We start from the raw sequence: 27112 nt of genomic DNA on the forward strand, positions 1-27112 counted from the left end.
CACTTGCCTAACTAAATGATCCTCACGATGGAATAAAATTCACAGTATGTATGTTTATACCTTCTATCAATGATTTTACTAACCTTAAATTATTTTGATTAGATATCCATTTGGGGGCAGCAAAACTCAAGACAACAACTACGTAGCGCGTCAAGATGGCCATCGGGCAGCACGTAAGCGAGGATATCATATTGTGACTCTTTTGTCTAGGCTTCATTGGTCCCTCTTCCTCCAAGGCCCCGAAGATCTGCGCGACGATCACTATTCTCCGTGCTACTCGGGCGGCTATGAACATCGAGTTCAGCAAGGACATACTCCTTGACAAGCTCGCTAAGCTCAGCAACATGCAGATGTAGCAATGCATCGAGAGTATCCTTTTTCTACTTTTTCTTGTTCAAATATTTGGATTTTGGACTGCTTGAGGTACTTCTGTGATGTTTTGTGTGAATTTGCATCTTGTAGGGAGGCTCAACTTTTGAATCTATTGAAGCGCCATGATCAAGAATACAATGTTGATGAGATCAGCATGAATGACAAGCTCACCAACTGTGGCCATCAGATAACTATTATGTGCATATATGTGAATATACTTGTACGGTATATTAACCTCGCTTTTTTGCTGACTTGAGTTCATTGTTGTTTGAATTATTGTTCTAGCTTGAGGCGTGTGCTCATTCATTCTTTGACGAATTACGAGAATCACATGCAAGACTCCCTAACGGACGCCCATTTCCTCCACTATTCAACTTTAAGCAGGAAGTAAGTGATTCCAGGACAAAAATGTTTCCCATTGTGTCCCTAAATATTAGTCCTTTTTGAAAGCTTGATTACATATGAAAAATGATGTCAATTGGCCACAGGAAAATAGTGTTAATACATTCACTGTATAGTGTATACTTCATTTTGGTGGCATTTTACTGACACGCGAATACATGATGATATGCATTAGTGGTAAAATCACATGCACCGAACATGTCTTGCAATGTTCTATGTTGCCTGTCATGCATTGTGCCCTGCTTTTTTGCAACAACATGGTTGATTATATATGAGTGCTGCTTTCTTTCTAGATAGCATGCCTGAAGGAACACATTGCTGCTACCATAGCAGTGCAATTCTTCAGGTGGTGATAGCTATTGGTGGCATTCATGGGGCTTGCATTGTATAGTTTGGGTAAATGGTATGGGCCGGTGGGTGGGTGATGTCGAAGCCACAAGGTGGATGAGAGATGGGCTGTTGGTAACATGACTCTGAAATTAAGAACTTTGCCTTTTTTAATTGTGTTGGGCTGTGGCTGTGATTTCCCGCTGTAAGTTTACAGCTAGATTATGCACAAGAACCAAAAAAACTTTGTGGGGGAAGAAAGTGGAACATATATTGTTAGTGAAGAGGTAACTACTATATGGGTGAAGTGCAAAGATCCATACAACCAGTAACAGGCTATATTATTAGCCTTGCTCTTAGATAAGTTGTATGAAATGGAGGCGGCTAGGGTTATTAACATGGGGAAGGAGGAACAAGGAAATAGCCTCATCTCCCCAATATGACTCCCCACCACAATCCAATCCCAGCCGCCCTTCACTTCGTGAAGGCAGTTAAACTCAGTGGCGCGGTCACGTGTGTCTTGCATGATTGCTTCCTTATAATCTGGACTGACGCTTTCCTTTAAACCGCATAGATCCCTGAGCTATATAATCAAATTTGTTGTGTTCCCTTCCTTTGCAGCTAGCAAACGCACCACCGGAGCTTGTCAGCAGGCTATTACCAGAGCATGCTCGACGGCATTCAGGATTCGGTTCCTTATTTGGGAGTGGACCGTAGCCCGTAGGAAAATCTCGTTTTAATGTTGGGCTGCTGTACGCTGTCAGAGGGCAATCTGCATATCCCAAATCTAAGTTTTAGAACCTGACCATCTTGAGTTGCCAGCCTTAGAAAAACCCGAGGTGGCCTCTTGTGTCCATGCTCTGTCAGTAGCGAGCGGCACATAATGCTGGGGGGGATGGTTAGGTGTATTGTTAAGCACAGAGGGTAACTGACTGAGCTAATGTATTTTCACGTTTCATGTCTGTATCGAACTTGTACCTATGTACCCTGTACCAATCGCAGCTGATGTAATCATGTAAATGCTTCTAAACTACTTCAAGTTATCATGATGGCCAATTCGCAATTTTACAGTACACCAAACGCCCCAATCATTTCATTCTTGTTTTTTTTTAGGTTAGTGTGTTGGTTTGAAGACGAGGAATGGAGTGATTTATATCTGTTTTTTTATGATGGAATCATGGAATCAATGTTTGTAGGGGATGGAACCAAACCATCCGTGTTGCATGGTTTTAGGGACGAAATTGTTCATGTCCTATTTTTGTTTCAAGGGGTCAATGTTATGTTTCATGATTTTAGGGATGGAATCATTCATGTCCTGTGTTTGGTTGGTGAGTCTTTTTCCTACGTGTCATTATCTCTATACTATCTATTAAGTTAATAGTGTAGATGACGGCACTACCATGACTTTACCCTCCCCAGACCCCACCGGCAGATATGCGGCCCGTCGCGACATCTATTGGTCATTCCAGTTTCAAGGCCTAAGCATGGCGGCCTTGCATCGGATGCCCAAACCCAACATAACTAGCTTCAGTTCAGTACACCCGGTAGCTCGATAGCCCGACAATAATTAGCAACAACGACATACACGTAGAAGCGGTAGTTGAGTTTAAGTGCAGAAACAACCTAGCTCCAGCAGTGTGTAGCTAGCAGCAAGTCTACCGAGCAGCGCAATAGATTTTTTATTGCCTCTCACTTACAAGTATATTGTAGTATCTGTTCATGTATGCACACACTCACACCAAAACGCACACCAACTCTCCCCTAGCGTACATAAGCAGACCATGACTCCACCCTCCCCTAGGCCCGCGCACGCTCGCCAACACCCGTGTCACCTCCCGCACCCTCCGCACGACACGCCCCAACTAGCCTCTCGCTTCTCGCATTCACGCCGATTGGCTCTCGCAACGAACTGCCTTCGCCCGCAAACCATGACCTCCACGCCAGTCGCCAGTTTTCACGCCATCCGCAACATCTATGCCATGTCAGTCGTCGCATCCCACCCGCCCACTCCACAACATACTCTCGCCCGCTTCTCCACCCGCACCAAAACGCACACCAACTCACCTCTACCGTACACAAGCAGACCATGACTCCACCCCTAGGCTCGCGCACGCTCGCCAACACCCGTGTCGCCTCCCGCACCCTCTGCACGACATGCCCCAGCCAGGCTCCCGCTTCTCGCGTTCGCGCCGATTGGCTCTCACAACGAACTGCCTCCGCCAACAAACCATGACCTCCACGCCAGTCGGCAGTCTTCACGCCATCTGCAACCTCCATGCCATGTCAGTCGTCGCGTCCCACTCGCCCACTCCACAACAGACTCCCGCCCGTTTCTCCACCCGCAAGAAGGAGGGTGCCCACTTAGATAAGGTTGCATCGGCTTCTCCCGTAGCTGCCACTGCCGAATGGCGATTGGTTCCAATAATTGGTGGGAGCTTTGCTCACTAACCTAACCGGCCAACAACTCACGATCGAGTATTCGAGTGTTATCCCGCCAGATGCTCGTCCACAAGCTCGATGATGCCTAGATGAAGCTGACGCTGAGGTTCCGCCTCGCCGCCACCCCCGCAACGCCGTGATCGGCCTCAGGTCCGGATTTGGACCCGCAACAGTAGCAGTAGCCACCGTTGTTCCCGACCACAAGGCACCATCACTGGCGATGGAGTCGCCGACCAACAGTGAGTCTCCCCGTGATGCCCAGATGAGGTTGACGTCGAGGTTCCACCTTACCACCCAAGTGATGTTTGTTATTTCGTATATATGTTTCATACTAATTTTTTACTCCCGTGGCAACGCACGGGCACGAACCTATATATATATATATATATATATATATATATATATATATATATATATATATATATATATATATATATATATATATATATATATATATATATATACTAGGTAAGTGCCCGTGCGATGCCACGGAACATAAATTGCGAACTTCTCGATTTGTATATCAGTTATGCTTCCTGTGGAGCAAGGAAGCGAACGCAAGCCAGCCTTTTGTATTAGTGCATTCTGTTCAGCTCTTACTTGATCATCTCGTGTTCTCGTATGTGCCATGGCCGAGTGGCAAGCTCAACACTGGTATTGTTGTCTTGTCTCAAATGAAGTTCAGTTCCACAAGTTAACCGGAAATCTTCATGAGTGATAGCTATGTCAGATTCTTCCGCGCATAGGGCAAGTAATGCAAGTGATAGCTGTGTCATTTTACCCTCATTTTCTTGGGCATCACTTGTCTCAAATAAAGTCCATTAGAGGTTCGCAATTTATGTTCCGTGGCATCGCACGGACACCTACCTAGTTCTACAATGAAGGGCTTGTAGAGCAGCCAGCAGCTATCTCACCGTGCTGGCCTAGAAGCCAACTCTGTTTTATTCTTCGGAGGGAAGAGAAATCTCCACTGCTAAATACTCCCTCTAGTGATCTAGTCACAGGAACTTGTTTAGAATAAAAACTGGTCGAGCCTTTAAATCTACAAATGATAGTAGCTATTTTATTTTTTGTATTTCTAAAATATGTAAATTATATGTATAGATTTATATTCAGGATACCTATAAATATTTTGTATCCGAAAGTTTGTACGAACATATTCTAAGATAAAATCTTTCGTGAAAAATGCTTGCATATTGGACTTAGCACGATTTTTTTGCAAGTATCTGGATAAAAATCTACATAAATAACTGGAAAGTTTCTAAGGTAAGTAATGAACGATAAGTTTGTGTGCCTGGAAGGAGTAGAGTGGTTCCTTATTGATAGTAATGTCTATGAACAAATGAGGTCATTTGAAAAACTTAAAAATAATTAGGCTAAAAATGATTTTAGTGGTTGTTTTTTAAGAAAATCGTCTATAGAAATTATATTTTGACAGACGGTTTCAAAAAAATTTGTCAATAAAAATCGTGCATTTCTATAGGTTTCTTAAGGAACCGTATTTACAAATAACATTTCTATATGTGGTTTTTTTTTAAAAAAATCGCCAATAAAAAGATATTTTCACATGCGGTTTTTAAGTTGGGACCGTCAATTTTATTTTACTGGCACTCGGTAACCGAAACAATTTATAAAAATTACCTCCTAACGCAGACCAAGAGCTGTTTTTACTAGTGACGGGACATGTTGGTTTGGTTTACCCTGCCGGTGAATGGATGGGTGACATGTGTATGTTTGACCACAAATTTCTAACTAAGGGCTAATTTAAAATTTTAAATTCCTTCTGAGTCTAGAGATTAAGAGAAAATTAGATTAATTTTTCTCTCAATCTTCAAGAATCTCGAAGGATTAGCCATAAACATATATTCTCCGCACTTACCTCGATAGAGAAAATTCGTTAGTTTATTGGATAATTTTCGAGCTTTAGGACTAGTTTGGAAAACCCCTATTTTTTAAAGAAATTTCTATTGTTTCAAATAAAATTAGTTTATTTTTTAGAAAATAGAAATTCCAAACTAGCTCTTTATTTTTTTTGGTCGGGAAGTTTTCCCTTTTTTTCAACCAAGCTTGTCTTAGGAAAAAAAACAGCATCGAATACGCATGAATATAGGTAGAGATGTCTAAATGGGCCGCTCGGCCCGACTTGATCCGGATTCGTTGAAGCACGACCCGCTTAAGCACGACACGAATAGACTCCATTAATTATCTAAGCGGGTCGGACTGCACGACGGGCTCAACTCGCCGAACGAGCCCAACACGGGACGGCCCCAACTGGGTGGGTCGGCCCGATAAGCCCAACCCGAAAATGAACACCGTACCGGCTCGAGCCTGCCAATACATAAATCAAGCTTAAAATTAATTTATTATAAAAAATTGAACACATTTATAAATCATAATTGAAGTATATAACTAAATAAAATAACATATACTACAATAATACACATTTCACGATTAAATGATAGATTTTAAATAAAAATAAAGCTAGTATTTAATGTTTCACCTATTAAATAGGTCGAGGACAGGGATCGTGCTCGGGCTAACTCGACGGGCCAAAAAATTCGGAACGAGCTTGGCAGTCGTCCATGCCGGGCTAGGCCCAAGCCTGCATAGAATTGTTCTGTGTCGGGCTAGAATCGAGTCTAATTAGTCTTGTGAACTCGTGCTTATTGGCATGTACTAGGTGGGTGCCCGTGCGTTGCAACGGAAACATAGAATACTACGATAACTTATGTATAAATATGTGTTATAGTATAATGAGAAATGATTTTGTAATCCATTTATATCCATGTGTTTGGTTGCCTGTATTTGCTGGTACTTGCATCGCGGGATGCGATGAGCTGGTGTTTGGTTGTTGTCAACCAGGCTCTACGCGTGTGAGGTGTGTGTTTGGTTACCTGGGTACAAATGTGGAGTCAGGCTCGCACGATACTTAAAGCACCCTGGGCCAGGCTCTGCAGGCGCGAGCAAATTATTCGCATCTCTGGAGCCAGGCTCCCGCCGACCTGACTCATGCAACCGGGTTACCGGGAGAAGCCAACCAAACAGGCGGATATGTGAATTGCCAGTGTGTTGCTACAATTTCTATATATCACAGTTATGTTGCAGTTACGTTGCTACGATTTCTATATATCACATAGTTAGACCTTGTTTAAACAATATGTAGTACAATGCTGGTGTATAATTTCGTCTTCTTTGAGTGTTGCACGAGCACGACATGTCACAAGAGCTCAAACCAATAAAACTGGATTAAATTGAACCACACGTCAATCAGTGATTGACAAGACAACACATAACTCTTACTTTCAAATGAGTTCCTTATTGCAGCAATTATCAAGCCAATTTCAGATAAATATTAAGATGAATTAGAACTGTTTGAACCAACTTGAGAGCAAAATATAATCTTGTTTGATGCATATTATAGCCATAAATTTACATGGGAGATGTGAGTTGTGACATAACCAGAAAATAGGCATGCCAAGCATGTGTCTAAGCAACAACACGGCAACAGGCATTATTGCATTCAAACAGGGCATGAGTTGGTAAAGTTTGTTAAACTGAATGCTAAAGTTTCCTCCAAGAGTACTCTTGTGTTTTCCTTTGGTGATTCAAAGCTAGCATTTATAGGAAAACATGTATGAGCCTAGCTACAATAGCAGATGTCGTCCACGGCACCAAGTTCGTCCATTAAAAAGGGACCTCAACTCTGGTGGCTACCCTAATAAAATTGTGCCCCTTCCTAGAACACCAACTCCAGGCCATGACAAGGGTTGCGGAGCAGAGACCGCTGCGTCACATGCCATCATGTCATGCAGACATGAAAGCTGTAATTGGAATTTTATAGTTAGCACACATATTGCCATTACATTACTTTTCCACAGAACTGTATTTTCGTGGAGCATATAAAGGAGAATTTAGTGTCTTACCAAGTCATCTCTCCTCCTGCAGAAGCAAGACAAAAGCCTGAACAAGGGAGCTCTCCAACCTAACTTTTGCAATATCCTGAAAAATGGACTTGGCCTTCTCAGAACTTATAATGAGATTTTGTGGATGCTTAGTAGGTAAAAATTAACAAAGCAGAGTTATACATATAAAATGTAAAGTCAGTTAACCAAGCTTCAAAGACACCCAGCGAAGGCACTACCTTCAGCACCGTATTTGAAAGATATTCAGAGTTCAGTGAAGTACCATTTAGATGTGACCACCAAAGGATATAGAAATGTAGTTTACAGTGGTGATCATGACATCGATGTACCTTATATTAGCACACAATACTGGATTAGGTCCCTTAATTTCTCTATCGTAGATGACTGAAAACCATGGTATGTGGACGGGCAAGTTATAGGGTAAATCAATCTTTTTCCCCTGCACGTTAAGAGTGCTTTTTACTTGGGACCAAGTGGAACTCAGACATTCGGCTATCACGCTCAGGAAACAATGCAACAATCAGTCTAACAAATCTAGAAGCTAATTGGTGATAACAACAGCTTTTTTGGCGAGTGCAGAGGTATGCTGGTGGCAGAACTTACAGTGCATGCATTATAATGCCACTGACGCATATTGGAATAAGCTAGTCTTGGAACTACAATCTTCTTCTCAAATGAGTACTGGGTTTCTGAATATGGTATGCTTTCTGAATATACCGACATTGATCTCTAAAAGGCTTAATATTCATTAGTTTTGTTCTCTGCTAGCATCATCAATGAACAGAGAGACTGTAGGGGCACCACGCTAGCACATATAGGTTGAGGTGGAGCAGGAGAGGACATGAGAGGAGCCATAACATACCTTTGAGCTGTAGGTCGAGGTGGTCGACGCTCCACAGCAACTTTGCTACAACATGGAGGCTGTAACACAAACAAAAGGATAGGAATCAAAACTATAGTACTGAAACAACCATGCCATCAAATTGCAACTTTTAACCACCCCCGTGTCAAACAAACATCATTTACATTTTACAACTTTCTAACAGAACATAATATAATATTACTATCTGTGCAACTGTTGCCCATATATTTGGAATTAGAAGAATGGGAAAAGGTGCAAACACCATCCAAGTTAAAACTAAAATTGGAGCTAGAAAAGAGTTCATGTTATTGCATAAGTAAATTCTGAAAAAGAAAATCAGATTTCTGGAAGCATGAGCTCGATAGCAATTTGATGAGGAAGAAGAGGCATGCCTCGCACTTGGAGCAGGCGGGGTATTTCGGCTCGAAATCAAAAGGGAAGCCCAAGGAACCCATGGAACCTATCGAACGTGATGTGCGCCACATGCTGCACGTCCATGGGCAACCCAATCTCCATCCCATAGTTGTCGTCTTCGTCTTCGCCTTCGCCGCTGCTCGCCGGCCTGCACCCAAGCAAGGGCCTGGATATGTGAGTGTAAGGTTGTTACTTTGGATCCAAACAATATGATATAATCAACATTAAGAACATGCAGAGGCATCACCTCACACTTTGAGGAAAAAAACAGAAGATGATGTTCCAAGTCATGAAGTCAGAGATAGTATTAATAACTTTGAAGACTGACCCTATTACCTATCTGACTGAATGTAGATGCATCGTAAGAAACACCAAACACAAGCAGCATTGCAGTAGGCATTGTAGCTCACGTCAGCGCTAGGGAAATGACCTCGTGGAGTCACTGTTACATATCACAAGCACTGGCAAAGTTAATACTAATGAAGATGCACATAAACTGATAATGAACATGTTCACAAACTTATTGCTCACATGTTATATGTGACGAACAACATTCACCCAACTACAGGCAAAAATCTATTGGTGTAATCACAAACAGAAAATGACAGCTACGGTAAACAAGCTAGTTGACATGATTATAATCTAAATTCTTACTTGAAATACAATTTGCCTTGTTAAATTGAAGATTAGTAGATCACCTAGGAGTGCAGCCAGGATGGTATCAATGGTGATTCCAACCCACCTGTAAAACAAAGTGACCTCTATAAATTTTTATAGAGAACAAATGTAATTTTCTACTCAAATGTAATTACCATATAAGCTATAAGAGATCAGACAATCGACAACATCATAAAATCAATAAGCTTCTAGCGGTTCAGCAACAATTTCAGGAGAAATCTCTGATAACAAAAATAAAGCTTAGGGTAAAAGGAAAGAAGCAATTAACTATTGTAAGAAATAATTATGGATTTATGACTTGCAGACACTATATAGTAAAAATGCTGGAATATAAAAGTGAAGGAACAAAGATAGACTTTATTACCTACGTGCGCATGTGTGGACAGAATTTAGAGATACTAAAATAACAAAGGATCCTAGATCTCAAAAAGATTCTACGTGAGCATACTAAAAAAAGTGGTTACTTCTTTTTTTTGAAATGTAGAAACATGGTTACTTCAATTTGCACTCATTTTGAAGCGAAGAAACATGGTTCATTCGGTTTGCAAGGCAAGTACTTTTAACAATAAAATATTATTCTCCTTCCTTTATTTCAAAGTATAAGTCTTTTGAATTTTTTGGGTACAAAGCAAAAGCAAAAAAAACTATGTACGTAGAAACTTTGCAGAAAATAATTTGAGATGTAAGGTTACAGAAAATAATTTAAGATCATCTAGAGAAAGATAACTTGATCAAAGAGGGTGAAGTAGTTGCAGCAATGGTTGTCTCCCTTTCTGTTCCACCAAGTAGATCCATTAGTAATAGTCTTAGTGCACACATTTACAAAAAAACAAGATAAATTATTCAGACAAGGGAAACTATTACCTTGTAAAAAATGAGCTGCTTTAAAGATTTCCTAGCTCTTGAATGACAATCTACCAGACTAAAGATAAAATGTTAGTGTTGCCTATTTCTGACTGCTTGCAACAAGAGGCATGATTCTCACATAAAGAAAATATAGGTGCTAACCAACCTTAGACACAAGCTTTTCCTCATTAAGGTAATATATGTATTACGTACAACAAATAAAGATGATGATCATTTTGACCAGATGTGAGAGTTTTTTTGTTTTAGAGACACTTAATCATTAGACAAGGATACTTCCTGATGAAAGAAATAAAGATGTTTCATCCGATAACTGTAGTATTTCGCTTCTCATCTTTTTTTTAATCTCTTCCACGTCTCTAGAAGCACCACATTTTTTGGCATGTATAATAAGCCTTTTTACCTATAGTGTCAGATAAACACAACATATAAGATTAATAACCACAAAATATAAGATTAATAACCGATCAAACAAAATGAGTCTCCAATTTCAACGTAATATATGTTTGGTTGATCCACCAACTTTCAACTATTTCTCCACAACCACTCAATGAGTACTTTTTGTCTTATTGGCAACCAACCTGAGTTGGGCAGTAGAAAGCCGTCACATGTTTGGTTCTTGCACCTGAACCCCTCAAGTAGCGCATCCTCCTCAGAACCCTGCATTAAAATGTATAGAGGATACAAATTGGTGGTCAAGATTTGGTCAATTTGTCATGAAAGAGGTTTAAAAAATAATAGACAGGAAAAAGGAAAAAAACCTTTTACACAGCGTGGGCATGTGCAGTTAAAGTACCGCTTCAGATCATTGTATCTCTTCTTGGTGACTGTTGCAGTCTCAATGTAGCTTATAGATACCTGACAAGTGACAACAAACAATCAGGTACACAAACAACATTAACCAGAAAGAAGCACAACTGTTACCATTGTGGATCTATGTTCTGTAATTCCTGTAGTAGCAACAAGGTTGCCAAGGCAGCACTTGCACCAGATAAGAGCAGAAGGTATCGTGTGTGTGATGGGTGTTTCAGTCAGCTACTGAAAGTTGTGGATTCTGGTAAGGTAAAGTCTGAACTAAATACCAGCAAAGGAGCTGAAATTATAAGGTCATACACACCAAAGTTGTCTCGTATATTCAGGGATGTAAACTTACCTGTGGAAAAGGAAAAGGTGGCTTTAGTACAACGCTCCAATCAGAGAAATGAGGTCCTGTACACTCCAGTCCAAGCAAAATCTCAGAGATGGGGGCAAGTTGAGTGTCCAGCTCAATTTCTATCTGCAGAAGACAGTTCTCATTATCAATCTATATCGAAGAATCACATGTATAGTGCCTCTGTTTCCGAGAGAATGCATGACCCCACAGTGCTGAAGTCTGGCAGATCTTTGCAACAGCCTAATGACGACCAGAGGAAAGATCTTAACAACATAGAAGAAACCTTGCTCACTGAAGAAGTAAAGCAGCTTCGTGCACAGGTAACTTTATGAGTTTATGTCATTGATAAGCAAATAGTTTGATCCCCTTTCCAGAACTAAACGAGATGGTACTGTTAGACATGCGACCAGGCCGGAGCCGAGAAACTAACAGTCCTTACGCCCAATTGGCCAACAGATCTGGCGGCAGGGCCACTAAGTGACTTTTTATAACCAATTAGGGGAAAGGAAATGGAGAGGCCAGGGGGATCTGGGCAGCTAGGAGCACTCACAGTTCTTGGCGAGTTCTAAGGAGTTCATAGCCTTATCGAAGAGGTCGGCGGCGTCATCGTACTTGGAACCAAAAAGGGCCCAGCTCGAGAAGTCGAGAGCTTCTTCTTCGCCTTCTTCTTGGCTGCCGTGGAGGACGCAGTGGACCAGTATCTGGTCCCCGCGGGCACTGAGGTCGGACGAAGCTGTCCTTGCTTGGAGAGCAGCGTGGATCTCGCCGAGGAGATCGCGACCCTTGTAGGAAAGCAGCCCAGTGGGGGAGTGGATCGTGGGGAATCGGACGCGGTGGAGGTTTTCGACGCGAGCGAGGTTTTCGGCGCGGCTCGGTGGAGGAGGATTTCGCGGGGGCGAGGCATGGGCGCTGATGGCTGCTACGGAGGCGGCGGCGAGGATTTCGTCACTGTTTTGGTGGAGCGTAGGGACACGGGGCCGGGGGCGCGCGGGGGCACGGTGAAGCCATGCTGTGGTGGACGCCCTCGGTAGGAACATATAGATTAGTAGAGATAGTACATACTTGCAGGTCTAGAGAGGGGGGGGGAGGGATAAAATAGTGCGACATGTAAGTAACGGGTGTGTCCATACTTATATTGATAAATAAATATAACAAACCCCGCTCATGTGGAAGCCTCGAGAACTGGGTCTGCTCCTTTTATTAAAAAAACTCGACCTAGGGGATAAGACAGACCACGTGCACTATATTAAAAAGAAGACATTCTCATGCAAGTCGAGAAAACTCCTGAACCCTGTCCTACCCATACACAATGACACCGTAGCCCATGTGAGAAACGACCAAGACCGGACCTTAGACCTATGCTTTGGCGTGTGACAGATGAGAGGATTTTTTTAACCAAACCTAAAATTCGCTCCCACGGGGAGTCAAAGTCAGGACCTAAAGAGTGTTATTCAGACCACCTAACCAAATCAGCTAGAGGCTCTTTCGCGATCTGCCCCTTTTATTGAAGGACAGAAGTGTACATATGCAGTGAAACGCGCATTGATGATGTGAGAAATATGAAGTGTGATTGTACATCTGAACATATTAACTGTTTGCCATCTTTTGTGCAGTTTCAACAGGAAAAAGACGAACAATAACCGTGACCATGAAATGTAGCGCTTAGTAAATTATAAAGTCATAATATAACAGTATATATTAGAGGTAATAGTTGCACATCCAATAAACCCAAATAACTCAATAACAATAAGTATGTCACATAATTTTCTACGTGAAGAATGAAGCATTAACACTTTTGTCCCTATATCTTATCTTCTGGTTGTTGTCAAACTAAACTTCAATAAAGCAGTTCATCAGCATCCAAATTCCAGGTTGAAGAAATGACGTAAAGTTGTAAACAAGTCAAAAAAGATCAAATTCAACTTTGGAGAAAGAAAGCAAAAGAACTTGCATATAGACAGGGAAGTTAATATTGAAACAAATAGGTGCTGATCTATGTGAGTTACTTCACTGCATATCAACAAGATAACTCATGGATACAAAACTGAATGTCGCTTCCTGTTTCTAAGTCGCAGAAGGTTAAATCAGCGTAAAGACAAGAGCAGTACCAGCATATGCTTTTGCAGCTTCTCCTGATAGCACCACTAAAAGCTTGCAGATCTCCTTTATATCCTCTGCTTGCATAGTTCCTGATAGCACCAATTGAATGCCCTGCTTGTGTTTGCAACAATGGCAGGAGGTTAGAGGCTATTTGGACTGTTTCGGCAGTAATGTATAAAGATAAATATCTTGTATAAGTATTAGAAGTCGGTATACCAAAAACAATGGTTGGCTTCTGGCTGAGCTGCTTGCTTTTGATCCAGCCCTAGCAGGAGTATATGTAGAGAACAGCAACAAACAAACAAACAAACAGAAATAGTGGTTGCAGAGTAATTATGGTACTTTCAATTGAAGTCACAGGCCTGACATGACCTGATGAACACGATACAGTACTCAACCGCTTTTATAGATCATAGCAGCAGTGATGCTTCACAGTTTCTCTCCCTCCCTCCCAAGAACAGAGGACAGGGAACCCAAATCTGCCCAGATTCCTCCCGTTCCCCCGGCTGCGGACAACTAAAATTTTTGTTCTTTCGCAGGAAAAAAACAAAGGAAAAAAATTCGACGAAAAAAGGGAGGCGTTTCTCTCTCTCTCTCTTTTCACTCTCTGTTCCGAGGCGCCGGAAAACCACTAAAACACCTGGAGCCGGCCCTCGGACGGATCGACGAACGCGGGGGAAATGGAAATCTTCTGGAGGGAAAAAAGGGGAAACTTTTTTGGAGACAAATAGCAGACCACAAGACAACACGTTGAGGAAGCAAGGGAGGGGAATGGACTTGGCTTGACTCACGTCGGGTCATCGGTGTAGGTGCGACCGGACTTGGGTTGACTCATGTCGCGGCTCTGCCTTGGACTATGCGGTGCCGGTGGAGGCCACTGGCGAGGAGACAGCGAAGGCGACGACAACCGTCTCCGTGGCTTGTCCGGCATCCACCGCTGCGACGCCGACCGCGGCGTTCCCTTCTTGCTGTTGCCATTCGGAAGGCGCTGTTCGAGGCCGTAGCCCGGCGCGGGGGCGGTCTTGGCGGACGTGGGGGTGCTGCACGCCGTCGTGGTGGCGGCGAGGAGGCTGTCGAGCTCCCTGAGGCTACCCTGCGCTGCGGCCTCGCTCGGAGGAGGGGTTGCGCGGCAGCTCGAGCGCCCTGCGACCCGCCGGCCTTCTGTCGATATCGTCGGTCTAGGTTGCGTCGGCGGCGAGATCGGAGCTGGGCAGTTAGGTGAGAGAGTAGGTGAGAGAGGGGGCGTGGGGAGGAGGGATGGCGGGTCATCGCCTTACGCCGCCGGATGTCGCGGGTCGCGGAGATGCGCGGCGGTGTAGCGGAGGGGTTCGCGGCAGCGGGCGAGTGGGTCTGAGGGCGTGCGAGATGCGCGGCGGCGGATTTCGCGGCGGGCGGCGGATTTCGCGGCGGGCGTGGGGTTGCGCGGGGGCTGGCAGGCGTGCGGCAGCGTGGGTGGGGGGGGGGGGGCGTTGGGTAGCGGCGGGGGCGGTCTACATTTGGGTCTTAATAGTTGTAGAGATAGGTGACGAATGGAGCTATTTTTCCGTCGGTATGGTATAGTAATAACCCGGTTTGTCATCTCTAGACTAGGGTACCCAAACCCGAGCCGTCGTCCCCAGTGTGGCAGTGTGCCGCTCGACGCGCAGCCAAACCCAAACCCTTCCTCCCTCCCGACGGGCGACGGCGATGGCCGCCGCGACAGAGAAGACGGCTGAGGACATCCGCCGCGAGCTCCAGGAGCTCCAGCGCCAGCACCGCGAGGTACACCTCTTTCTTTGTCCGGCGCATCTCGAAGCCCCGAGCCTCCGTGCCGTCTGCCCTGACCCCCGTGTCGTCCCGTCGCAGATCACCGAGCGCCTGCGCGACCCCCGTGGCCTTCGCCGCGGCGCCCCCGGCCCTGGTCCTGGACCTGGCCCCCCCCGCCCGCTCCGCGGCTTCGTGAGACCCGTGAGCTTCTCACATGCCCCCACTCACTCCTCGTTTCGTTTAATCTATTTGTGTGCGTGCAATACATTTTTTTCAATGTTTATGATGTAGCATGTGGGTGCGGAAGTGGCGGATCAGGCTCCGCAGAAGCGTCGGCTGCTATCGGCCGTAGTTAAGGTATCCTCTATTTTCTCTCTCTTTAATCTCGGTTATGATTGCACAGTTTGTAATGGTCTGTTTGTTGAAACCCTAAAATTATCTCGTTGCTTGCCGTAACAAATGGAGGTTGATGGCGCTGAAAATAATGAAGAAGGCACAAAGGATGCCAATGGGGAGGGGCAAGAGGCGGGTTCAGGTGCCACTGAAGGCAGTGACAGGAGGACTTTCAACACTGGCGGGTTCAGAAGGGACGGGAGCCTGTGGATGCAGAGGAGGGTGGTGAGTACTGACTAGAGCTAAGTGTGGATGTACTGTGGGTTTTCTATTCATTGGGTTATATATGCTTTTGTGGAGCTTACCTTGTTTCGTTTGGTTATAGGACTATAATTCGCTGCCAGAGCCAGCTCCAAGGGAGCTTCCCAGGAATGAGGACCCGAGTTTGGTGAGAAGGAATAAGAGGATGCTGGGGCAGCTTCTTGTCGGTACATTAGAGGTAAAGCAATTCTCTGCACACTGATGAATCTGTACTTCTGCAAGAATGCATATCAACCTAATGTGATAGTTAATTTCTATTTCTGCCTCTAGTATTCCTTGAAAAAAAGTTGATTAGCTTTAACCTGGCCTGTTGGCCAGTGCCCAGTATTAGCAAACCCGCCAGCTGGACATCAACTTAACAAAATACTAAATCCATTTAGTATCTTGTTCCCACAATGTAATATTTATGCCTGCGAGTTTGATATGCACTTATTCCAATCTAAGGAGCTCTGCATTGACATGTTGCTACCTAGCATTACACCCAATTTCCAGGATTTCCTATCTTTCGATGATGGGTGTGCCAGTGCCTTGCACAACTGTCTGGTGTGACTGCTTGTGAAATTTTGCTTACCTTATTATACTCGTCCTTGCAATGCAGAAATTTCAACAAGAGGATAAAAAGCTATCCAACTCTGAGGCTTTTCTGCGCAGATCAGAGACTCAGCGAAAGGTTTGATCACTTTTTCCATCAAAGTTAATGACTGGTATTCAGTAGGGGCTATTTTTATGATGTAATAAGTGCTTTTGTATTGTGATTTTCATATGTGCATAATCTATGATAACATGTCTGGTGTTCCTATGGGCACAGCTTCTTGTGAAATTGTGTACAGACTACAGAGTGCATCTGGCATTTGTTTCTGAATAAACAAAAACGATTTATAACACATAGTATCTACAGGAATGCCAATTTTGATGTTGAAATTTATTCGTGCTAAGAAGGAACTTGTTAAAAATGAGACCTTGATATTCCGCATGCTCTCATACTAGGGTATACTTAGGATAATGCATCGTGGAAACAATCTTTAGTAATTGTGATTGATAGCACACAGTCAGATGCTCTTTATATTTCCAAGGAATTCTGTGTTCTCTTTAATTTGTCGCATCTAACATATGTAACTTGATGTTATAGATTCAATCACTAAAATTCATTTAAACATATCATGGATACTGAAATAATTGATTCGTTTTAGGCTGAGCAAAAGGTTCGTGAAGAAAGTGAAAGGCTGCGACAGCAGGAACGTGAGCAAATTGCAGAGAAGCGTAAGCGTGATATGGTAAGTTCACGGCTTGTTTTCATCTGTTACAACTACATATTTCAATTGATATATTTACTTTGCAATCATACAATCTTTGATGCTCTTTTTTAGACGCTCCGCGCTCGTGTAGCTGCTAAGGCAGAAGAAAAGAGGTTGGAGCTGTTGTACATTCAGTGGACTGAGCATCATAAAAGGCTGTCCAATTTCTTAAGGTAACTTTGCTGCTTTGCATCAATCTTCACTTTAACTTAGACCCAAAACTTGGAATCCTCATTTTCTTCACTTAAAGCTGTTTCACATGTTTATGTAGTAATTCTACTCTCTCGTTTGATGGATCTGTTATTTTCTGTGTTCTGCAGGTTATTTTTATTTCTGGTCCAAAAGTGTCCATATTGACAATTAAATTGAGGGAAGATACATTCTAATTGTATGCAGACCTGATGTTTGATAACTATTAGTGTATCTGTTTACATTGTATACTAATGAACAATATTTGTTCCATGTTTGACTCTTATCTCATTACCCCCTTACGTTTGGCAGGACAAAAGCTGAGCCACCTATTTATTACATGCCAACTAAACCAATTATTGATGATCCAGCCATTGTTGAGCAGAACAAGGAAAAGGTATATCATAGTGTCCTACTCAAGAATTTTATAACTTGTGCATACACATGTTCTTGCTCCTGTTCTATGAACGTTGTTTGTGGGTGAATCAAACTTGTGAGAAACACTACAGGTATTCGAAGAATGGAAATCTATGCGCAGGGCTGAGCTGACTCGGTTTCAAAAGCAAGTTGAGGAGCAATATCTCTCAAATGTGGAGAGGCAATTGGAGAGGATCCAGAATGCCCGGAACGCTCGGAAGGCGAATGGGCCTGGTAACATGCAAGAAATGGACAAGGAGCTGGACACCCACAGGGCGGAGCATGGTCCAAAGCCTCGGCGAGTTCCCGAGGAGGGCGGCAATGATGATGACGAAGATGCAGAGGACATGGCTGCGGAAGACGAGCTGATGGATGAAGTTTTGGGCATCAACGATGCAATCAATGAGGACCCATCCAAGCCGTCCGAAGAAGCTACTACTGAAGGTCAGCCAGCAACCGAGGAAGCACAATAGGATTCTTTGTTCACACAAGGTAGGCGTACCATTCCGGCATTCCGTATGCTTAGTTGCCGTCTTGTTGGGTGCTGTCTGTGCGTGTATTTTTGTTAGACGTCCCCCAATGGTTAGACTGTGTTTTAATATTGTTGTTTTGGCCTTTTGATGTTGAGGCCATACAACTGTCAATTATTATCTTATAATTGTTGTAAGCATACTATAATTGTTACCATGATTTGGTCGTTTTTTTTGTCGTCAGACGTTTATTGCCAGCAGGTTATGTTCTTTCACTACCCCGTGTAGCTGCCACTGTTGCTAGCGCATCCATCGTTCACCCATGTGTGGGAATGCACAATTTGACAGCTATCATCACTCATCAGCAAAAAGAACATGGCATTTAAGTAAATCCATTCGTTTCAATCAAATTATAAGATGTTTTAGTATTTTAGATATATTGTTTCTAGTATAAGTTTAGACATAGAGTATATCTAAATGTAAAAAACATGTATTTAGTAAATCTAAATGCAAAACAAAAAAAACTATATATAAAGAAACCAAAACATCAATGAGAAGTTGGCAATAGTTTGCCAAATATACCAACTCTAGAGTTACAAAGCCTATAGAGTTTCAAGAGTTGCAGTATAAATTTTTGAAGTATCTATTTTGCTGCTAAAAAAACTCTAAAAAACAACATATATATGGAGTTTAGAGTTATTTACCTGTCACTACTAGTGGTTATGAGAAAACAATTTAAACTCTAGAGCTGCTCCACCTAAAGTTTGAGTGGAGCTATTAGAGCAACTCCAGTAGTTCTCTAATAGACTTCCTAAATCAATAATTTAAGTAGTTAACACAAAAACTCATCTCCAACAGTTCTCTAAATGAACTTTCTAAATTTAACAACTTCTCATCTAACCTTATTTCCTCTCTACATTTGGCAACCATGTAGCAACTCCCTAAACAAAAATGTTTACTGCATTATGTAGATAATGAAGGTAATTGATAACATTTGTGACTTTATTTTTTTATGTGGATAGATACAAAACAAAACTATAACCTATATTTGGAGAACTCACATTTTTTTATTCCCAACGTTATTTAGCAACTTTTTAAATCTGTGATTTAGAGAGCTAAAATTTACATAACTATTAGAGTTGCTCTTATAAAGTAGAGCAGAGTCATACTAAACACGTCCATAATTTGAATGAAGTAACGAATAACATCTGTAGGTGCGTAGAAGCCATCATGTATAATTCTAAACAAGCTAACTTTTTACAAGGAAAAAATGAGTGCGTCAGTATTACTATGTATTACTCCCTCTGCTCCAAATTATAATTCGTTTGTTTTTTATCACGTTTTACCGATTTATCCTATTCAATTTTTTTTGCAAAAAATGAAAATTCAAAGACACATTTAAAGTATATTATGTGCTAAACAATATCACAACAAAAATTAACAATAATAATATTTTTTTTGAATAAGACAAGCCGGTCAAATAAAAAGCTCAAACGAATTATAAATTGGAATAGAAAGAATATTTATTATGTCTACTCAGTCTTGTTCAGGGAAAACACACTCAAGAAATTTTACAAATCGTTTTGAATAAGAATTCGGATCAACACCTGATATTGAAGGGGGACGAACTTGAGTGATTTGACTGCATGCTCGACCCTTTTTGATGTACTGAACTCCTGCAATATGTCTAAAATACCAAGGTAAAGAACAACATCGTACTCCTCAATGGTATCCGGGTTTTCAAGTTCCGTGTTCATGTCCTCATGCACTTTCCGAGCTTGAGCTGGCATATTCACCCCCAACTGTACACGGAACCTGAAAGCACAATACAGAATACACATGAATCGGCAACAAAATCCATCTAGATTTTTTTAGCAAGACTGAGAAAACTACTCTCCAACAAATTTCTATTTCAATTCCATCATTTGGGAATGGGCAAACATTCTAATCATATGGAAATATTCGTGCGAGTATTGTCCATCAATCCAGTGGTGGAAGAACATAAAAACAGTAAGAGTATGATAGTGATTCCAATGCAAGTGTATAAAATAGACAAACGTATAAAAATTTCAATATTGTAGAAGTGAGATTTTAAAAATCGTTGGATAAATTCAACAAATATATATCTAATATTTTAGCCGCTTAAAAAAACTTTCTACAATCTCACTTCTACAAAAAATATTATTAAGAGTATGTTTTTTTAATTATTATTAAGAGTATGGTTCAAAATGAAAATTCACTTTTTTTAGAGTATGGTTCAAAACGATCCTTTTTAGGTTAAGTTTGAATAAGACGTGCCGGACTTAAAATATATTATATACTAAACAGTATTATAGTAAAATTAATAATAATTATATTTTTTTTGAGATGAGTCGATCAAACTTAAGATTAAAAAATTAAAGGAAATTAAAAATTGAAACATAGGGAGTATTAATTTATAAACTGTTGGAAAGACTCCAATGAGTAATGTCCCATCAGATAAGAGGACACCCCCTGTCATCTTTTTGGCCTACCTTCGTCGTATCTCCAAGAGTCTAAATTTTATTTTTAAAATTATTATCTAAAGAATGATTTATATAAAAACATTTTATATATTTTTTCTAATCTCCAACAAATTTTTATATCTTATTTGAGCCATTAATGTTTCCTATCTTTGACTAACAAGAAACACATAATAGATGATGACTATATTTAGATAATCGTTTAAATAAGTTGTTGGAGTATTTTTTTTATAAAAAATCTCTACTCATATGAATTAGAAAAACTTTGGAGTTGCTTATGACTTTTCATGCCTTGTCTGTAGCCGCATGATGCAGATACAATACAGTATGGACACAGTGCTTAACTACCCCGTATGACCATATCACTGCAGAAGATAGCGTTCAGATCAAGACAGAAAACAAGCAAGACGATCTTAACCAAACAGCCGTCCACTGCCTTTTCTTTCTCCCGTTCACCCCGCCGTGCACGCTCTTTTTGTCCCTCGTGCCGACGACCGACCGACCGCCGCCGCCTCAAGGTCTTCGTAAAGCCACTCGCCGGCAACGAGCAGCCACCAGGTATGCCAGCACCTTCTCTTCCATTCCTGCTGTACGAAACCGAGCACGCAAACCCTAACTTAAGCTAATTGGGTATTTGTATTCGGATCTCATCTAATTACAGGTGTTTACATGTATTATGCCTACTAACTAACGCTGATTTTCGTTAAAAAGTTATCGGGTGTACATGTGTACATCCATTTCCTTTACTAGGGCCGTTTGGAATTGCAAATGGGAGTTGGAGCGGCGAATGACATGTGGCATGTCTTGTGGGATTTGCATGCTCTGCCAGTACGCGTGCTGCGTTCATGAGCTTATGCTATTCAAATGCCATTTGCTACGCATTTATGGCTATTTGGGATCGGGAACTGGCGTGGCAAAAACATTTTATCGATATGTTTCTTCTTCTGCAGGAAGATGTTGTGAGGACTGATGCAATAACTAAGCTTGCTGGATGGACGGATGCGATTGCATAGAGCCACTATGGCCTACCGATGATCTTCTCGTCAAGTATCAGTACATCTCAGACTTCTTCATAGCCCTTGCGTACTTCTCGATTCCATTGGAGCTCATATATTTTGTGAAGAAGTCGTCCTTCTTCCCATACAGATGGGTCCTGATCCAGTTTGGTGCGTTTATAGTTCTTTGTGGGGCAACCCATCTGATAAACCTGTGGACGTTCACCACACATACAAAGACCGTTGCGATGGTCATGACCATAGCGAAGATTTCTACAGCAGTCGTGTCCTGTGCAACTGCTTTGATGCTCGTTCATATCATTCCCGACTTGTTGAGCGTGAAAACTAGGGAGTTGTTCTTGAAGAATAAAGCTGAGGAGCTTGATAGAGAGATGGGACTTATAAGGACGCAAGAGGAGACTGGTAGACATGTTAGGATGCTTACACATGAAATCAGAAGTACTCTTGATAGACATACAATTTTGAAGACTACTCTCGTTGAGCTAGGAAGGACCTTGGGTCTGGAAGAATGTGCATTGTGGATGCCATCTCGAAGTGGCTCAAGCCTTCAGCTTTCTCATACTTTGCGCCACCAGATTACTGTTGGATCATCGGTGCCAATGAATCTTCCTGTCGTCAATCAAGTGTTCAGTAGCAACCGGGCAATCATAATACCCCACACATCTTCTTTGGCGCGGGTTCGACCTCTTGCAGGGCGATATGTTCCACCAGAAGTGGCCGCAGTCCGTGTACCTCTTCTACATCTTTCAAACTTTCAAATAAATGATTGGCCTGAGCTCTCAGCAAAAAGCTTTGCAATCATGGTTTTGATGCTTCCATCTGATAGTGCTAGAAAATGGCATGTGCATGAATTGGAGCTGGTTGAGGTCGTTGCTGATCAGGTTCGTGCTGTATCTTTTGCTATGGTTACTATAACATACTACTTCCATCCAGAGAAGGATGTAAATTTACTTCTGTCTCTATTCAATTCAAGCTATCTATACTTTTACTAAGTTTATTAAAAATATTATCAATATATATATCATCGGATAGGTGTATTTTGAAAATATGTTCCATGACAAATCTAACAACACTTATTTGACAGTGTTTTTTAGTTTTTAGTAAATTTAGTCACGGTTTGACTCGGTACTATGCTAGAATTACATTCTTTTCCGGATGGAGTATATGCTTGTAGGAGAGGAAAAACATGTTTACATCTTTCAAAATCATATGATACTGCTCAGTGATCATGATCAATTAAGGCATCCGTTAATTGAATAGGAAAGTATATTCACAGGTGCAATGCAATGATGACAAGACTACCTTCAAATCAATACATAAGTTCTTTTTTGAAAGCATTGGATTCTGAACCCAACTACCCAAATGCAAAAGACATGTGCTCTTGCTTGTTTTGCGATATCTACACCTTTCTGAAAGATAAAAGTTTAAATGGGTATTGCTAGCAGATCTATTGTTTATCTTTTTTTGTTTCTTCACCAGGTAGCAGTTGCACTATCTCATGCAGCTATTCTCGAAGAGTCCATGCGGGCACGTGATTTACTAATGGAGCAGAATGTTGCCCTGGATTTAGCTCGAAGAGAGGCTGAGATGGCTATCCGTGCTCGCAATGATTTCCTAGCTGTTATGAATCACGAAATGAGAACACCCATGAATGCAATAATAGCCCTTTCCTCCTTGCTTTTGGAAACTGAGCTTACTCCTGAGCAGCGTCTAATGGTGGAAACAGTACTGAAAAGCAGCAATTTGTTAGCAACACTCATCAATGATGTTCTGGATCTTTCCAAACTCGAGGATGGAAGCCTTGAACTGGAGATTAAAGCATTCAATCTTCATGCTGTTTTCAAAGAAGTATGCACCACAGCTAATACTCTTTCTGCTCCAGATTATAGGTCACTTTAGCTTTGCTCCAAGTCAAACTCTAACTTTGACCATGTTTTTTAAAAAAAATATCTTAACTTCCACAAAATCAAATAAATGCACAAACAAGACATTTCATGGAGGATTAATGAAACTGATTGACATTATTGTTAGTGTATATTTCTATAAGTTTGTCCAAAGTTAGAACTTAGGTAAAGGAAGTGACCTATAATTGGTAATAGAGGGAGTATCAAACATCTAGATACATGATGCAATAGCTCTAATTCTTATTTGGTATTACAGGTGATGGGTTTCATTAAACCAATTGCATCTATCAAGAGGCTATCTGTATCGGTTATGTTGGCACCAGATCTGCCGTTATGTGCAATTGGTGATGAAAAGAGACTCATGCAAACTATTCTGAACATCTCTGGCAATGCTGTAAAGTTTACCAAGGAGGGACACATCACGCTTGTAGCTTCCATTGTGAAGGCTGACTCTTTGAGAGAGTTCAGAACCCCAGAATTTCATCCAACTGCAAGTGATGAACATTTCTATTTGAAAGTTCAGGTGATATTCTAGAAGAGGCTTGTTTGAATAATTTTCCTTGAGCTTGTCAATGAGCTCATGATCTTTCCATAGTATCAATAAAACAAGAAGATTTATCTGCAAATAGTTGTATGCACTGTTCCCTCTTTAATAACAATAATAACTTAAAAGATGACCTGCATGCGTTGTGCAGAGCTCCAAAATTCAAAAATGAAACTGGAGCCATCCATTTGGTTGTCCCAAGTAGCAGTTTTGTAAAACCGAATTGCAGCCTGTCGAAAAATCTCAACTCTTTCATTGTACAACATTTGTAATCTGTTGTCTTATCTCCTTATGTGTGACTGAATTTCTCATGCACTCTGGTTTTGGATCCATCCACTATGTTCCTCATAATGAAGTATTTCATGCTTATTTAGTAGCAAAAGACAATATTTTTTCTTGAAAATCCTCTTAATTAACACGTGCATTTTCTTGTATGAATCGTTACCTATTCCTTTTAATCATGTATCTTGGTAATTAATTGCATTTGCATCATTAAACCTGGCTCGACTCTTGTGTTGCTTGATAGTTCATTTGTCTTGTCTATAAACTATGTGGGTCTCAGCTCTGTATAGGTCCATGTACAATTTTCCAATTCTTCCTATCAAGTTTACAAAAACAGGTGGGGCCTGTCCAGCTGTACCTGACTATGATTTGGGGTGGGTGGGGTCTGAATCTTTTACTTTATTCTTATAATCTCATGGTGTAGAATTTCTGCTGGTTGGGCCTGATGACATTTGGAATCTGATTACTTCTTTACACCATTGTGACATTAGTTGACTGTCATTCACTGCTTTTTATTTGAGTTGCCTGGATTGAATTAGTCTCAGGACTGACATAGGATAGGACCTAATATCGCATTAGCAAAAGCTAAAATGGTCTAGGATTAGAAGTGCTATACCAAATCTTCCATGAACTCCAGATAGCCCAGAGTCTTTTATAATGCCACACACAGAGCTTTGGTATGTTGAAAAAAATCATAGGTCAACCGAACTAAGTTATCACAACATTTACTCAAACTATATCAGAATTCAGAAGGTACAGATGCTTACATAAATTTCATTTTAGTTGATACCACCGGTCCTGGGTTTCATGCTTACAACTAGAAAAGGGTTCTATTTTTTCAGATTATGAACATACCATGGAAACATGAAGCAGGGTTTTACTTTTATATATGCTAGCAATTGTTATCTGTTGTGTTGCTTTACATTTCTGTTACTTACTCTTTTGCAGGTAAAAGATACAGGCTGTGGAGTTAGTCCTCAGGATCTACCTCATGTATTCACAAAGTTTGCTCATCCTCAAAGTGGAGGAAACCGAGGGTTTAATGGTAGTGGTCTTGGCCTTGCCATATGCAAGAGGTAGTTTGACCTTACAGCTCCTTTCTTGTAGTTCCTTCTGAAAATTGTGTTCTGGTGTTTTTTGTGACTCTTGACTTTCTCCTACGCAGCACATTTATTTATTTATTTTATGCATTGCCAGTACATGGCTCATTAGTGCTAACCTGGTCATCAATTCTTATTAGAACTCATCAGCATCTCTGCAAAATTCTGCGCAGGTTTGTTAGTCTTATGGGAGGGCACATCTGGATCGACAGCGAAGGAACCGGAAGAGGTTGCACCGCAACATTCGTCATCAAGCTCGGCGTGTGTGACAACACAAACACCTACCAGCAGCAGCTGGTTCCTCTAGTCTGGCCAAGCAGTGCAGACTCCAATTTGTCTGCTCCGAAAGTGCTGCCCGACGGGAGAGGATCTGTTTCCCTGAAATCTCGGTACCAAAGAAGCGTATGAGCTCAGTGTAAATGATTGACGGCATAGTGCCAAGTAGGGGATCGATTAGTGCCATTGTCTAATTTTGTTTGTAACCCAGTCATAGCAACATATAGTGTACAAATAATGTAAAGCCAATGGAGACTGCAGCTGTGTATCTGGGTAGCAACGCTGACTTGCTGCATTGAGTAGTATGTCCTACCAGCGGATTGAATTGCTTGTTCTGGGGTGTGCGGCGCGCGCCCCGTTGATTGTTCTGTTGTAACTTGTAATCCCATATTAATCGTGTAATATGAAATTCAATGCAAATACACGGTCACAAGCTGTTTTCGGTGCCCTCGCTCCATCAGTTGGTTCAGATCGTAGATGCTGCCAGTTGCATGTGTTAGATAGGACTGGAAAATAAGCTCGAGGCTTGCGAGCCGGCTCGAGCTCGAAGTGTTTCGCGAGCCTCGAACGAGTCGAGCTCCTTCTTTGAGCTCGTTTTTATAGTGAGCCGAGCCGTCTCGTTCCAGCTCGCGAGCCTTACAAAAATAATTAATTTATAGAATAATAATGAATATTAGATAATTTTATGGATAATAGCTCATTTTTTAGTTTTTGATGATGAATATATTATAATTTATAATTTAAATTACTCATAATGTTGAATGATTCTTTGATGATGAATATATTACAATTTATAATTTAAATTACTCATAATGTTGAATGATGATTATATATTTCAAATTTATATAATATTAATTCACTAAATAGTGCAACAATAAATACCATAATATGGCTCGTGAGCCGAGCCGGCTCGCGAGCCAATATTGAGCAGAGCAGCCTCTTTCGCTAGCTCGTGGAATAGACAAGCCGAGCTCGTTTAGGCAACCTCGGCTCGTTTTCAGCCCTAGTCTTAGAGTTGTTTGGAACCTCTATAGCTAATAATTAGTTGCTAAAATTAGCTTGGGAGGTTCTAAACACCCACCTCTGCTCGGCTCGTTCAGGCAAGGTCAACTCGGCTCGTCCAGTCCTTAATTTTCAACACTCAAGTATAATTTTAGATCACTGAATTTGCTATTTTATTTTCT

General features: G+C 41.5%; 2 protein-coding genes across 5 annotated transcripts; both read left to right on the plus strand.

Annotated features, from left to right (window-relative positions):
* The first annotated feature begins 15130 nt into the window (after positions 1–15130).
* Positions 15131–18547, plus strand: LOC100191788 (putative pinin_SDK_memA domain family protein). Of its 3 annotated transcripts, NR_163963.1 has the most exons (11): positions 15131–15295; positions 15380–15481; positions 15572–15637; positions 15746–15898; positions 15999–16112; positions 16533–16604; positions 17125–17208; positions 17302–17402; positions 17550–17617; positions 17731–17815; positions 17928–18539. NR_163963.1 is itself a non-coding variant. In NM_001360670.1 (10 exons), the coding sequence occupies exons 1-10, from the start codon at positions 15221–15223 to the stop codon at positions 18306–18308; spliced, it is 1233 nt and encodes a 410-aa protein (NP_001347599.1). In that variant the 5' UTR covers positions 15164–15220; the 3' UTR covers positions 18309–18534. The 3 variants fall into 3 exon arrangements, 1 of the variants encoding a protein (NP_001347599.1); NR_163964.1 differs by having other exon boundaries at positions 15164–15295; positions 17550–17815; positions 17928–18547; NM_001360670.1 differs by lacking the exon at positions 17550–17617 and having other exon boundaries at positions 15164–15295; positions 17928–18534.
* Positions 18548–21179: 2632 nt separating this feature from the next.
* LOC100126971 (ethylene receptor1-25) lies at positions 21180–26376 on the plus strand. Of its 2 annotated transcripts, XM_008646365.3 has the most exons (7): positions 21180–21364; positions 21518–21634; positions 21757–22703; positions 23302–23670; positions 23983–24249; positions 25501–25628; positions 25826–26376. In XM_008646365.3, the coding sequence occupies exons 3-7, from the start codon at positions 21798–21800 to the stop codon at positions 26058–26060; spliced, it is 1905 nt and encodes a 634-aa protein (XP_008644587.1). In that variant the 5' UTR covers positions 21180–21364; positions 21518–21634; positions 21757–21797; the 3' UTR covers positions 26061–26376. The 2 variants fall into 2 exon arrangements, with proteins under 2 accessions (XP_008644587.1, NP_001295562.1); NM_001308633.1 differs by lacking the exon at positions 21518–21634 and having other exon boundaries at positions 21229–21364; positions 25826–26243.
* Positions 26377–27112: the final 736 nt, after the last annotated feature.

Source organism: Zea mays, chromosome 5 (assembly GCF_902167145.1).
Source record: "Zea mays cultivar B73 chromosome 5, Zm-B73-REFERENCE-NAM-5.0, whole genome shotgun sequence".
In the NCBI taxonomy this organism is placed as follows: Eukaryota; Viridiplantae; Streptophyta; class Magnoliopsida; order Poales; family Poaceae; genus Zea; species Zea mays.

Coding starts and splice junctions, on each gene's coding strand:
- LOC100191788 (NM_001360670.1), top strand. CDS start 15,221: ATGGCCGCCGCGACAGAGAAGACGGCTGAGGACATCCGCCGCGAGCTC. Junction 17,209..17,301: donor AGAAGCGTAAGCGTGATATG/GTAAGTTCACGG, acceptor GCTCTTTTTTAG/ACGCTCCGCGCTCGTGTAGC. Junction 17,816..17,927: donor TTGAGCAGAACAAGGAAAAG/GTATATCATAGT, acceptor GAAACACTACAG/GTATTCGAAGAATGGAAATC.
- LOC100126971 (XM_008646365.3), top strand. CDS start 21,798: ATGGACGGATGCGATTGCATAGAGCCACTATGGCCTACCGATGATCTT. Junction 22,704..23,301: donor TTGAGGTCGTTGCTGATCAG/GTTCGTGCTGTA, acceptor TTTCTTCACCAG/GTAGCAGTTGCACTATCTCA. Junction 23,671..23,982: donor TTCATGCTGTTTTCAAAGAA/GTATGCACCACA, acceptor TTGGTATTACAG/GTGATGGGTTTCATTAAACC.